This window comes from Arachis hypogaea, chromosome 19 (assembly GCF_003086295.3).
Source record: "Arachis hypogaea cultivar Tifrunner chromosome 19, arahy.Tifrunner.gnm2.J5K5, whole genome shotgun sequence".
Classification (NCBI taxonomy): domain Eukaryota; kingdom Viridiplantae; phylum Streptophyta; class Magnoliopsida; order Fabales; family Fabaceae; genus Arachis; species Arachis hypogaea.
Window position 1 is genome coordinate 150,142,621 of NC_092054.1, and position 14,246 is coordinate 150,156,866.

The window sequence follows — 14,246 nt, forward strand, 5'->3', positions numbered from 1 at the left end:
TAGGAGTTGACAAATGGGGTGTTTGGGAATGATTGAGAGTAATGGTATTTTTCAAGGGAAATTGTTTGCTATTTGGAGAGGATATCTCTTAGATTGGGATGTGGGTTAACGAGATATTATTTGTGAGACAGATTGTGTGAAAGCGTTTAATCTTGTTACCAATCACCAAGATGGTTTTGAGTTTATTAATCCATTGGTACTCAAAATAAAAGATATCATACATTGAAATTGGCATATTGACTTTCGTTTGATTATGAGATATGCAAATACGGTGGCAGATACTATGACAATGATAACGATGAAGTTACAACTTTTTCATGTAAAATGTCTTTCACCTTAAAAAAAGTTTAAGAGTCTTAAACAAAACTGTCCTTCTATTTAAGAAATTCCTTTGTTTTGTGTTTTTTTTATTTATTTATTTAAGTAACCAAAAAAAAATTCATATTTAAACTTTTCAACGCAGTTACACACACATTTATTAGTTCACAAGTTACATATCATAAAGTCCTCCATGATAATTTGATCTTAATTAATAGCACGTGTTATTACGGAATGACTACATAGTGCACCATTTTTTAACAATTCTGAAGAATGGTATAATTAATCTTTTTTTTAACCCAAAAACACTATTAATAAAATTATTTTTGGAAATCAAATTATTGCTATAATTTTATTTTATTATTGTAATTTTATTCACTCGTAAATCCTTGAGTAATTAATTTGTCAAAAAGGTAGAACTTTTTCTTCTTAAAAAACAACGAAAAAAATAATTTCAAAGAGTGCTTCTCTTGAAATTTTGTGCAAACTACTAGAGTTTACATTTGTTTTGAAGTATTGGGATAGAGACTAAAAGATTGAGATTTAATATTATATTATTAATTTAGAGATTGATATTAAAATTTTTGTCTTTATTTTTAAAATTTTAATATTTCAGTACTTCTAAAAAATAGAAACACATGGACTAAAATTTTTAGAGACGGATACTAAAACTTTAATAACATCTTATATCTAAAATACCTTTATTTCAATTAATTAATTCTAATTTTTATTTTTTATACAAATTAAATTAAAATTTTATTTTTGTTTCAATTTTCGCCTCTCACTCTATACCAAATAGAATACTAAAATTTATTTCAATTTCTATCTCTAAATTTTTGTTTCTCAGTATTAATTCTCTATCTCTCTACCAAACTTAACATTACAGAATACTTGATTGGTGCAATTTAATCGATGTGGGTTCGCCGTATTTTGTATCAAACTTAACTTATATATGATGAAAACAAAAAATATTCATAAAAATACAAATTCACGTAACAGAACATTATAAATTGCATAATTATCACGTAATAAAGAATAAAGCAATAATGCAAGAACGGCCTTTGACTTTTGGATTATAATATCACTCAAAGTGTGCTGTATTCGGGTATCATGCAAGCAACTCACCGACTCAACCTTCATATATAACCACTACCTTAACTCTTTATTTAATAATAATAATTATTATTATTTAGTACTATTAATTCATATATCATAGAAATTAATTAATTTTTATATCTATATTAATCAGTATAAAATCATTTTATATTAACACATTTAATCATAACTATTATAATTATATAAAAAATAACCATTTTTTTATAACTTAAGCGATTATTCAATAAAACATATTTTAATCGGAGAATTATGTAATATTTTTTATTTTTTAATTTTACTATACTTTTTAAAAATTTAATTTTGATGATAAAATAGTTTTATAACAAATTAAAAACTTGTCGTTGATCCATAAAACTTACTTAAACGGACGAGTGGGTTGACTACTCAACCAACACAAATTAATTAATATATTAAATAATTAAACTCATATAAGTAGGGATTAACTAATCCATGGCTTCTCCTCCATCTCCCTCACTCGTCGTTGACCAACTACTTTACATTTCCCCATTTGTTAAGCCACCTTTAGCTCTCTCCTCCACCTTCTTCACTACCTTTTTTCTCTGATTTTCCATCTTCTCAAACTTCAAAATTGGATCACAGCCACCACCACAAGTTTTCCCTTGATTCCATTATTCCAATCTTAACAACACCAAATTCATATCATCTATGTTTCTTGTTCCATTTTCTACATAGAACCATCATCTCTTTGTAATCACCAACCTGGGTCCCTTCTCCCCTTCTATTCCTTAGCAAAAACCTTAATAAAAACCAACCAATTATGTAATATTTTCCTCTTTCTACCTTAACATCTTCAAAAAAACCCAAAAAAATTCCTTTTTTATCCTCAAATTTGAAAAATCATGTAGTGTTTAACCCTTAGGTGTATCCACTATTCTATCCAATCCGTATAGTTTTGATCATTTAAGTCTTTCTTTATTACCTTGTATTAAAAAAAAAAAAAAAAAGAATGCCAGAATCGGAGACCGGGACGCCAACAGCGGCGTCTATGCCGGCGACGCCGGATACTCCGGGAGGGCCGCTGTTCACGTCGCTTCGAGTGGACTCGCTGACACACGAACCGTCGTTTACAATGGCGGGAAGGTGCGGCACGTGTTTGCCAGCTGCCATGAGTAAGAGCCATAGTTGCATCACTGATTTCACTGTTGGTGTTCCAATGCCAAATGTTTCTCTCGCTCAAAAGGTACGTAATTAATTCACTAATTACCCACTAATTTTAATTTCTATCAATTATTGTTGCATTTTCTCTTAATTACCATCTTCTTTCGTTAATTAATAAGTAATTTCTAATGATAATAACTAAATTAAAAAATCTCAAAGATTAATAATTTTAACTTATATTAATCAATATTTTTAGTCAATAATTTAACAATTTTAATCAAGTAATTTATTATTATATTTCATGATCTAAGTGAAGTGCTTGAATGGGAGACTAATAAAATAATGCAAAATGTGTGTTTGGAGCCATGTGAACAATTAATCTTGAACAGACATGCATAGAACTGTTGTTGTTCATTATTATTATTGTTAAAATTGTTATCATGATTGTTTTGGTTTAAGGATATATCTCTATGAATTATATTGATTGGGAATGTTTCATCAGTAGTGTGTGGTTTATAATTTCATCCAAATGGATAATTTTATTAAAACGTACGGTACGGTGTATATTTTACATATGTCTAATATCTGATTATTAACAAAAAGAAAAAACACGAATGTCAAGATATATTTTTTAGTGAGAATAAAAATATATTACTAAACTATATGAAAAGTTAAGATGAGAAAACATGAATCCAAACAGTTTTACACAATATGTACTATAAAGTATTAGAAAATGTCTATTATTTTAATATATTATTAATAGAACTTTTATCAAATTAAAAAAAGAAAAAAAAGAAGCGTGTGATATAGTGAATGCCAAAGTAAACCGTTTCTGTTACTGTTACAATGATAACGTCCAAATAATAATAATACAAAAATTGTTAGTGTTGTAAGCGTGAGGAGTGTTGAAGTTAGTCCCACATAAAAAAAACAAAAAAGAGTGAGGAGTTTATAAAATGAGAGACTCATTAACTTGACACTTTAAGGTTTTAAGTTAGATGTGATGTCTTCTTATCTTATGTTCTCTTACTTGATTTTTTTCCGGAATTTCTCCGGTAATCAAAAGCTCTCCACGGTTGGCCCAACAAAAATATCTGTATTTTTTTGTTTATGTTTTGAATGTTATGTTATTTTGGTTTTTAATCCTTTCTATAAATATTTAGCTTTTAGTTCCACATTTTTTTATTTTCAAATAATTTTATGTAATTAATATATACTTACGAATGTAAGTGTTAATCCCTATAAATATAATAATAGAATATACGCTTGGTCTTACAAATATATATTAAATTAGCTATACAAAAAGAAGTGAAGTTACAAAAACAAATATAAATTATTATATGCTTTTTGTCCCAATTAATAAGTATTTTTGGCTTTTTGCTTAACTAACAAAAGATATAAGCTACAAAAACTAATTCCTTATCTTTACGCCACACTTTAGTTTTAATTAAAAAGGATTATATCCAATTAATTTAATATGAAACGAAATTCAATTATTGATTGTTAAAATAAAATATTTTACATATTAATAATATGCAGTATTAAAATAAATAAATTAAAATTTGTAAATTATTTTATATATGTATGTGTCTGGGAGAGAGATTTTCATTTTCCCTTTCTAATCAGAGATAACAATAGAAAAAAAAAAAAAACTATCTTTTTTTTTTTAAAAAAAAATAACTTGAATAATGTGTATAATTGAGCAATAGTAGCCTAAGCCTGTCAATTTATATATCTTTTATATATTTAAAACACAGAGTCAAATGAGTGTGGATCCATAACTCTCTCATCATTAACTCATTATCGTCATCATCCATCAATCCCAGTCAAAAGAAAAGAGCTAGCCATTGCGTCCAATAAATGTCGAATTCACTTTTTAAATTTATTAAAATGTTTGTATTTTGACTTTTTTATTTAGATAAAATCTTTATAGAAATTAATTGAAGAATATCTTAAAAATATAAGTTAAAAAATTAAAACGATTTTTTACTCTTAATATAGTATTGATATACTTAGTACATTAGAATTTTAAAATTTTATTTTTTATTAAATTTTGTATTTATGATATCTTTAAAATTATTCAAGGGTGCAGCAAGACCTTATTTTATATTACTCATTACTCCTTTTGTTTTTAAATAATTTTCTATTTTCTAAATTTTGTTCATCCACGAAGAAGTGTTTACTTAGCAAATTAATGTAACAATATTGTTTTTTCTACTCAAACTCCTAAAGTAACATATGAGAGAGCATAGATTAGTAAAATAATTAATATAAAAAATAATAACTATCAGTGAAAAAATTCTAAAATTTTATTTTTCAATTTTTATAACTCTAACATATTTTTTAAAAATATACAAGTCTTAACAACTAATACACCCAAAATATAGATGAGAACATAAAACTGATAAAAGTTGTGTTTGGTTCTATAAATAGGATAAGACAAGACACTAAGAATAAGACACAAAAATTAGTATTATTGTATTTTATTTGGTGATAAACTATAATAAATTATAAAAGTTTAATTTATTTTTATTTTTATTCAAAATTTTGAAAAAAAAATATAATAATAAAAAATTAACAAAAATAATAAAAAAATAAAAAAATAAATTATATCTCTTATTAATGTCTTTATCTTTCTTGTCAAAATAAACACAAAATATACTAATTCAATATTTTTTAATACATATTTTTATTTATATTTTATCTACTAAACATAATTTTATGTTTTTATATATCTTTGTTAATGTCTCATGCCTATATAGAAACATAGCCAAAAGGAACCAAAGGACAAGAAAATATAAATGAAATACAATCATCTAAAACTCACACTTACCTATTCATAAAACACATCTATCACACGAGCGAACATTAGGCCAATCACTTCCAGCATTGCTACTAATAATTACACCCAAATATATCTCTAGGTCAATTCAGTTGGCTCTAACACATTTCAACAACTTAAAAAAAAAAAACATGTCAACAAAATTGACACTTATTTAAAAACGAAAAGAATATTATTTATGCTACATGCACCAATCATTCTATTAATAATCAAGCTGTAGAGAATATATATATATATATATATATTTTACCTAGGGTATAATCTTTTGGACTACCTAATTCAAGACAAGTTTTGGATCATCCTAGTCTCATAGATTATTTAGAGTTTGGATCTTTATCATTTGATTTGTTGTATAATAGTTGTTTTGAGAGTTATTTAAAATGGTGATTTGGACTTGAATGTGAGGTCCAATTTCTTTTTAAAGTAGCGTCCAACTTGTGCTGGTGTCGAGATGCCATTGTCTGAGTTTCTCGTGAGGAGATGGAGGGTAGTACCTACAAAAAACTCTGATAGTTAAGTTTGCAAAAATTTTAGGTAAGTTTTAATAGATTAAGACTTGAATATACCTTGAATCTCAGTATATTTATAGTAGAATCGATAACCACATTTTAGACTAGTTCTACTTTTGATGGTGGATAATCCTTCTCTTTTGTTAGAGAAGTTGTTGAGATCTCCCTTATAGATTATTAGGAGATATCTTAGGAGTCAATTACTTATTTAGATAAGTAGAGCTGAATTACTGTCATCGTGTCCGACCTCTATAACGTCGAGTAAGTATTGATTGGATCACATCACTTTGTAACTTCCTCTCCTTTTTGTGGGGGTGGTTAGTCCCTTTTATATTGGAGTTGTTAAGATCTCATATTTTAAATATATGAGCATATTTGTAGATGCAGTTAAGATTCTGCACACTAAGTCAAATAAGGTCGAGCGCAGAGGTAAATACCCAATCGGTATCCGAAAGATTCTGACGCTAATAAAATGGTACCTGACTTTTGTTATTGACAAAATAGTTCTTAAAAGATTTTAAAATTTGACAAGCGTACCCCCAAGCTCGTCGGATTTGATCTCCGGCAAGCACAATGCTAACGTGGCCACCGTGTTTTGGTGACTTGACAAACCACCCTCAAAACCCCCTCCCAACACACACTCCCTCCCTGTCGCAGCCCCATCCCCAACACACACTTCTCCCCCATCGCAACCCCCTCTCCAACCTACACTCCCCCCTTCTTCCCTCAACACCACCATTCGCAGCAACAACAACTTTAACATCAATAGTAACAACAACCTCTATCACTCTCCTTCCCCAATTCACACTACCCCTCCCTCCCTCAACCCCATCACTTGCAGCAACAACAACCTCAATATCAACAGCAACAACAATCTCCACCACTCCCCCTTTTTCAACGCACATTCTCCTCTCCCTCCCTCAACATCACCATTCACAGCAACAACAATCCAACATCAATAGAATTGTCCCGAATCATGAATTGTCCCAAATTGTTAGGTTAATTTACCATTAAAAAATATTAATAACAATATAACTCAGAGAAAATAAACAAATTCATATACAATAATCAAAATAAAATAAAATAAAGTTTAATACAGACACCACCAAAGCAAGAAGCAGATTTAGACAAGGCTAGAAGAAGAACACCAGAGACAGAGGAGGCACGATACAATGGAGCCAAGATGAAACACAGATAGAGGAGGCAAGGCAGCGACTAGGGGCGAGCAGCAAGCAGATACAAGCAATGAAGGCAACAGTGGTGAAGGCACACAGACGACGCAATGCCGACGAAGGAGATAGATAACACTGGCGGACGCAAAAGACCCGATAACGAGATAGCGACAGTATGGTGTCGGTGACACTGGCTCTGTAAGACTGAGAAGTTTGAACTCTACTACCGTTTTGGGAGAGTGAGTTGAGAGTGTGAGACAGTGTGTTGGGAAGGGGATTAGGATTCAAAGGGGTAAGGGATGGGGATTAGGGTTCAAAAAGGGAGATTTTGGATTTAGGAGAGGGGGGGAGTGCGTTGGGGAGGGGGGGATTAGGGTTAGGAAAGGGGAGGGAAGGATTAGGGAGGGGGAGGGGGAAGAAAAAATGCGTTAGAAGGGAAGGATTAGGGTGGGGGAGGGTTTTCACCATGTCATTAAAATGTAGTGGCCATGTCAGCATTGTGCTTGCCGAGATGTGCTCTGGCGAACTCGTGGGTATACTTGTCAAATTTTAAAATCTTTCAAGAACTATTTTGTCAATAACAAAAGTCAGGTACCATTTTATCAGCGACAGAATCTTTCGAATACCGATATAGTATTTACCTCATCGAGCACATAAGTAGAGAAAATTTAAACTTTGAATACAAGTCGGACATAATTACCAAAATTAATCTGATCTTTTAATCTTTATAGATTGTTGATTGGATTTTTAATTATTTTAAATTTGACTCTCATAATAACCCAGTGCATGAATAATAATCATTTTATTTGTTTGAAAAAAATGGTATTTTTAACAAGTACCTAGCAAAATTCTAATAATAATATTTAATCATTTTTCTTCAAAAGCAGATGGATTTTCTTAGCCGAATAGCCATCTCCCTTGACTATCTGTTCCTCACTTCCTTGGTGTGGTTTAATTCAACTCAGCAGTTTTGCTTTCCCATCTTCATCGATTGTGTCTCTTGCTAGTTGCTGCTACTATCTACTACTATATTGCCATTGACCCGTTGACTTATTAGTTATTACTAGTAGCTTCTCTTTTTCTTCTTTTTTAATTTTTTAAAAAATTTTAGGGGAGTTGAGTAGTCACTTTCCTTTGACCTCTTATGCATTTAGGTCGGTACTGATTTTCTATCCTTTGACTTTTTATCTTCTCCTACTCAATTCTTCAATTCGAGGTCTTTTTTCATTGGTCTCATCGGCCACACTCTATATATAAGATTTGAATAACTCCACACCCAAGACCCAACATTTACTACTCTGACTTCATTACTTGCTAAATAATAATGATTGAGATGTATTATTATATTGAAGTTATACGAATTTAAAATTAATTTGTAAAATTATTTGTAATTAATTATATTAATTTTCTAAGTAAATAGTTATGATTTGTGAAACAAACATTTTAAGAGTGGATAGTTATTTTCAAACACACAAAATATATATTCTCAGAAATGTTAATCGATTCAAGAATTCTTTTGTTGATTTCCCCGGCCAAACCCTTGTATTAAATATTTAGAATTTTAATAAAATTGTTCTTAGGATATTTGTCAAAAATTAAAAAAAATATTATAAAAAAGATAAGATATCAAATACATTAAAAGTTACTTTCTCGGTAAGTACTTTCCTCTTTTATATCTCAATAAGAGTCAAAGGGCATTGATTAATAAGCAAACATTAAAGGGAAAAAAAATTAAAGTTCGTTCGCTTTGTATTTTTATTTATTATTTTATTTTTAATATTTTACATTTTTTAAGTTTTATATATAAAAAAATATGAGACAAAGCAGAAAATAAAATTTTATTATTTTTACTATTTTTTATTAAAAATCCTAAAAGTAGAATATAATAAAAATAAAATAAAAGATCCAAATTAAATGCACATTTTTTTATCTTTATTTATTACTTGATATTTTCATCTAAGATGGATAGTATTTTTCAATTGATATGTTTATAATTACTATAGTTAAAGATTAAATATAAAAAATACTTAAAATAGTGATAATATATGATGAGTTTTAATAACAAATATTTTAGATTACTTGTTAGTTAAGAATACAAAAATAAATTTTTAGTAAAACAAAAAACAAGATTTTTATATTTTTTAAGATATTAAATAAATAAAATTTTTTTTTTTTTGTTTAAGAGATAATACTTGTTTTTACTTCAATAGTACTATACTCTTGATTCTTTATTTTAAGTTATCCTCAAGTTGAAGTAACGAGACCATTAATGGACTGAGCAAGAATTCAATGAAGGCGGTCATATGCAACTAAAAATATTTGAAATTTTCAATAAATTTTTTAAAATATATTGTATTTATTAAACTAAAAATTTAAAAAACTTATGCTAATTTTAGCCTTACCCTTCAATTTGATTAAATTGAGTTAAAATACGATAACAATTCATATAAAAATATCTTTATATAAATATTATAATTAAAAATTATTAGATGATAATTTAATTTAATATATTAAATTATTTAATATTTTTTAATTTTTATCTTTATATAAAGACAACCAATTATGTTAATTGAATAATCAGTTTACTCGTTTGTTTAGATAAGTGTTATGAGTTTAAATTTTGTATTGTGAATATAGTAACATATTAATGAGCGACAGACCCTTAAATAAAGTTCATTCGCAGCTGATTAGTATTTGGCCTTTTAAACTGGGATATATGGTAAGCAAAAAAAAAAAAGAATAAATGGTCAAATTCATTCGAAAGATGATTCATTCTCTAAATTGGTCTCCAATTTTTTTTAATTAAATTAGTCATTTAAAGATTTTAAGTTAATCACCTTAATCTTTTGGTCACTTCTTTTATTAATAATGTCAACATTTGCTGATGTGACATGTTAAGTGACACTATAAACTAGTAGTTCTAATTGTAAGCTAATATGATAAGTTTATAAAATTAGATTGAATCAACTCTAAATGAAAGAATTTTAATGTCTCCAGTTTTCTTTTCAATTACGTTTTAATTTGATCTAATTTCATAAACTTATTATATTAGTAATGGAAGTGATGAAAAGACTAATATATACTAATTTAAAATTTTTGAAGAATAAATTTGATTAAAAAATATTTTTGAAAATCAATTAAAAAGCAAGTAATCTTTTAAAAACTAATTTTACCTTTGAATTAAAAAAAATTACTTGAAGACAAATTTGTTATGAAAAATCACTTAAATCTTTATATATATCATGTTTCGTATTTTATAAAAATTTAAAATTTATATGTTCACATATTTTGTATCTATAATGTTCCGTGTCTATATCAGTGTTTGTACATTATAGATCATGAATACTCAAAACAATAAAATGTAAAAAAACCAGGGAAATGAACTTCCAAATATGATTATGAAGGTACCGTAGAAGAATTAAAAATGGTTTAATTACTTTATTAATTTTTATACTTTTATAAAATTTTTAATTAGGTTTTTATACTTTTTTTTTTTTAATTGAGTTCTTGTACTACATTTTTTTATTGAGTCTCTACACTTTTTTTTATTTGAATTCTTACACTAATTTTTTTTAGTTGGGTCCCTATATAATTAAGTCAAGTATTATTAAAAGAGATCTAATTGAAAAAAAATTTGACATAGGAATCCAATTAAAAAAATATATATAAAAACCTAATTAAAAATTTTACAAAACTATAAAGATCAACACAGTAATCAAATCATTAAAAATTCGTATATACTCTAATAGTAATAACAGAGAGTGAGATGGGAAGATCATAAAGCATGCATGTTTGAAGAAAATAATGATAATATGAGAAGTGTTATTGATGAAGATATAAAAAAATGCAAAACAGGTTGGAGCAGAGTTTGTTGGAACATTCATACTGATATTTGCAGCAACAGCAGGGCCCATTGTGAACAACAAGTACAACGGAGCAGAGACTCTAATGGGCAACGCTGCATGCGCCGGCCTCACCGTCATGTTCATAATCCTCTCAATTGGTCACATCTCCGGCGCCCATCTCAATCCATCCCTCACCATCGCCTTCGCCGCGTTTCGCCACTTCCCATGGACTCATGTCCCTGCCTACATTGCCGCGCAAGTCTCTGCCTCCATTTGCGCCTGCTTTGCTCTCAAGGGCGTTTACCACCCTTACCTCTCCGGCGGCGTCACCGTGCCTTCTAACATCACTGTTGGCCAGGCCTTTGCCACTGAATTCATCATCACTTTCATTCTCATGTTTGTTGTAACTGCCGTTGCCACTGATACTCGTGCTGTTGGAGAGTTGGCTGGTATAGCTGTTGGTGCCACTGTTTTGCTCAACATTCTCATTTCAGGGTACGTTCGTAATTAAGGAACCTTTCATTTCTTTACTTTCTGATTCATTGATTAATTTACGGTAATTTTTTTTTATTTTTACTTAACATTTAAACTAATTCTCTATTTTTTTAAGCTAAAAATGTTCACTCCTAGTATTTCTCGTAATTTGGAAAATAAAAAATTTCCTTTTATTTTTGTTCTATTGAAGTTATTAGACCAAGTGGAGCTTAAGGGACGATGACGTATCAGTAGGTTAAGTTAATTAACTCCTAAGTGAAATTATTAGATAGCACTAACTTGTAGTGTGTATAACAGTATAAAAAAATATTTAAAATTATTTTATATAACATAACATCTATAATTTTATAATCATAATATTCGTCATTATATATTTATCAAAAATAAATTTTGCTCAACTTTATCGATGCATCCACTTGGTACAAATATTTATGTAATAAACTTAGAAGATAGATTAATTTTGTCTATTTTTAAAAATCCTTGAGGTATTCTTTTTTCTCATAGCATTAAAAAATAAAGGTGTATGCATGTATTGAATAATTGGTTAGGCCAACAAGCGGCGGTTCGATGAATCCGGTTCGAACGTTGGGTCCAGCGGTAGCCGCAGGGAATTACAAACACATATGGCTGTACTTGGTGGCGCCAACACTGGGTGCCCTTGCAGGCGCCGGCGTTTATACGCTGGTTAAGCTGCAGGAAAGCGATGCTCATCCGCCGCGACAGACTAGGAGCTTCCGTGACAGGGCAGGCTAGCCCAGCAATCACATATACACATGCTGCTACCTCCCCCTCCCTTTTTGTTTCATATTATTAGGACCATATATATATTAAATAAATAAAATGTGTGGGGGATCCTTGGTTAATTATGCTATGTTTAGTTATGTGAAATTAAGTGTGTATGGTGTGCATATCAGATCCATGGAAAAAAAATAAAAATGATAAGATAATAAGAAGAGAAAAAACAAAAAACAAAAAACAAAAAAAAGTGTTTGGTGTGTTTTGTTTTGCGTTATCATTCACGCTAATGGGCGTGAAGCGTGATTTGACTATGTCATGCTTGTATTGTGGTTTGATTCAGTTATAATAAGAACTACCATTGTGTGTGTAACGATCCTCTTCTCAAAGTAATTTGTTTATTAGAAAAGAAAACTCCATAATGCACACGTTCAGTTTTGAAGTGTATTTAAGTGAAATTTAAATACTCTAAATTTTGAATTTTTATTTTAGAGGATAAAACGTAATCTCTTATTCTTGAATAATTTATTTTTTATATTTTTTTTTGGTCCTACTTATAAAATAAATGATAAGAGATCACTTTTTACTTTCTAAAGTGAAATTCAAAATTTAGAGGATCCAAATTTATTTTAGTAATACGATCATTTTATAAAAAAAATGATAGAGAATTAGTAGAATTTAGTATTTTTAATTATTAGTTAGTTAATAATATTTAAAAATATGAGATAAAAATATATTATTAAATAATTAGACTAAAAAATTAGATTTATGATTAAAAATAATAATAAAAAATAATAAATTTTCAATTTTGTGCATCCACACGTCCGTGCATCTGATTTTGTGCTTATCCGATTTTAATTTTAAACAATTATAAAATTTAAATGTTGAAATTGAACCTATGGATTTGTGTGGTGTTTGAAAAAAATTTAGGAAAACAGAATCTACTGTAATCTTTCACATTTGATTCTATAAGTGGGACTAAAAATAAATGAAAGAAAGAATAATAAATGGTTAAATTAAATATTGTACATTATCTAATTTTTTTTATTAAAAAAGATCCACTTCCAAAAATTTATATACACTAAAATCGACCCTCATTTCATATTCTTTTTCGTCCCTCAGCAAATCTCATCATCCAATTTATTCAATAATAATTTTAAAAAATTAATACTATATTAAAAAAATACTAATCATTTCAATAATAATAATAGATAACATAATTTTTATCCATATTAAAAAAATTAGCCTTTTTCTTTAAGCATTTAGGTCTGTATTTCTTTAAGCGGCAGGATTGGAAGAGGAAAAAAAAAATAATGAATAAGAATTTCGAATAATATTTTTTATTTTTAATATTTTGAATTATTTTAATTTTTACCCTTAAGTTTTTGGATGGGATAAGAATAAATACAGACAAAAAAAACAAATGATTGGAAATTTTTAATTTTGATATGGAGGGGTTGATGTAGTATAGTAGTGATATAGGGGTTTATGGTGTTTCACGGAGATGTGATGGCTGGGTAAAGGAAATTAGACGGACCGATTTGGTGGACGAAAATCGGACGGACCGATTTCAGGACGCGGCAGGTGCACCAATCAGACCCACCGATTTGGGCTCCCTGTCCACACGTCACGCATGCAGCCCTCCTTGGTTGGCCCATGATTCCCTCATCCAAAAGACCATTGTTTTCCCCTTCCCAACAGTATACCTTTTACTCTCGTATCACTCTCTTCAATACACACTCAACTCCACCACTTTCTTCCTTTATCACCATTGTTGGACTACAACAAACCTTCAAAAAAATTTAAAGAAAATGCCAAGAAGACCAAAAATTAAAGAAGTAAATCAACCAGAGTTTCATATTGTTAATTATCTTGGGCATCCAAATTATGTAAGTTTTTATTTTTTAATAATCTGATTTAATAATAATAATAGTGATAATATTACATTTTATTAGCGATATATATTATAATGGCACTAAGTAGAGATTAACTATGTATATGTGTATGATTTTATTGTTAGGTGGTTAGAAATAGAAATCAAAATAGGAATTAATCATGTATGTATGTATGATATGGTGCTCTACGGAAGAATTGG

The 14,246-nt window shown here is 28.7% G+C and overlaps 1 protein-coding gene across 1 annotated transcript; it reads left to right on the plus strand.

Annotated features, from left to right (window-relative positions):
• The first annotated feature begins 1,894 nt into the window (after positions 1-1,894).
• Positions 1,895-12,524, plus strand: LOC112776301 (probable aquaporin NIP5-1). Its single transcript, XM_025820402.3, has 3 exons — positions 1,895-2,635; positions 10,932-11,416; positions 11,965-12,524. The coding sequence occupies exons 1-3, from the start codon at positions 2,402-2,404 to the stop codon at positions 12,167-12,169; spliced, it is 924 nt and encodes a 307-aa protein (XP_025676187.1). The 5' UTR covers positions 1,895-2,401; the 3' UTR covers positions 12,170-12,524.
• Positions 12,525-14,246: the final 1,722 nt, after the last annotated feature.

What these genes read in the sequence shown, in the direction of transcription:
- LOC112776301 (XM_025820402.3), top strand. Translation starts at nt 2,402, where the DNA reads ATGCCAGAATCGGAGACCGGGACGCCAACAGCGGCGTCTATGCCGGCG. An exon ending in ATGTTTCTCTCGCTCAAAAG is followed by an intron (nt 2,636 to 10,931) that starts GTACGTAATTAA and finishes AATGCAAAACAG; the next exon opens with GTTGGAGCAGAGTTTGTTGG. An exon ending in CTCAACATTCTCATTTCAGG is followed by an intron (nt 11,417 to 11,964) that starts GTACGTTCGTAA and finishes ATAATTGGTTAG; the next exon opens with GCCAACAAGCGGCGGTTCGA.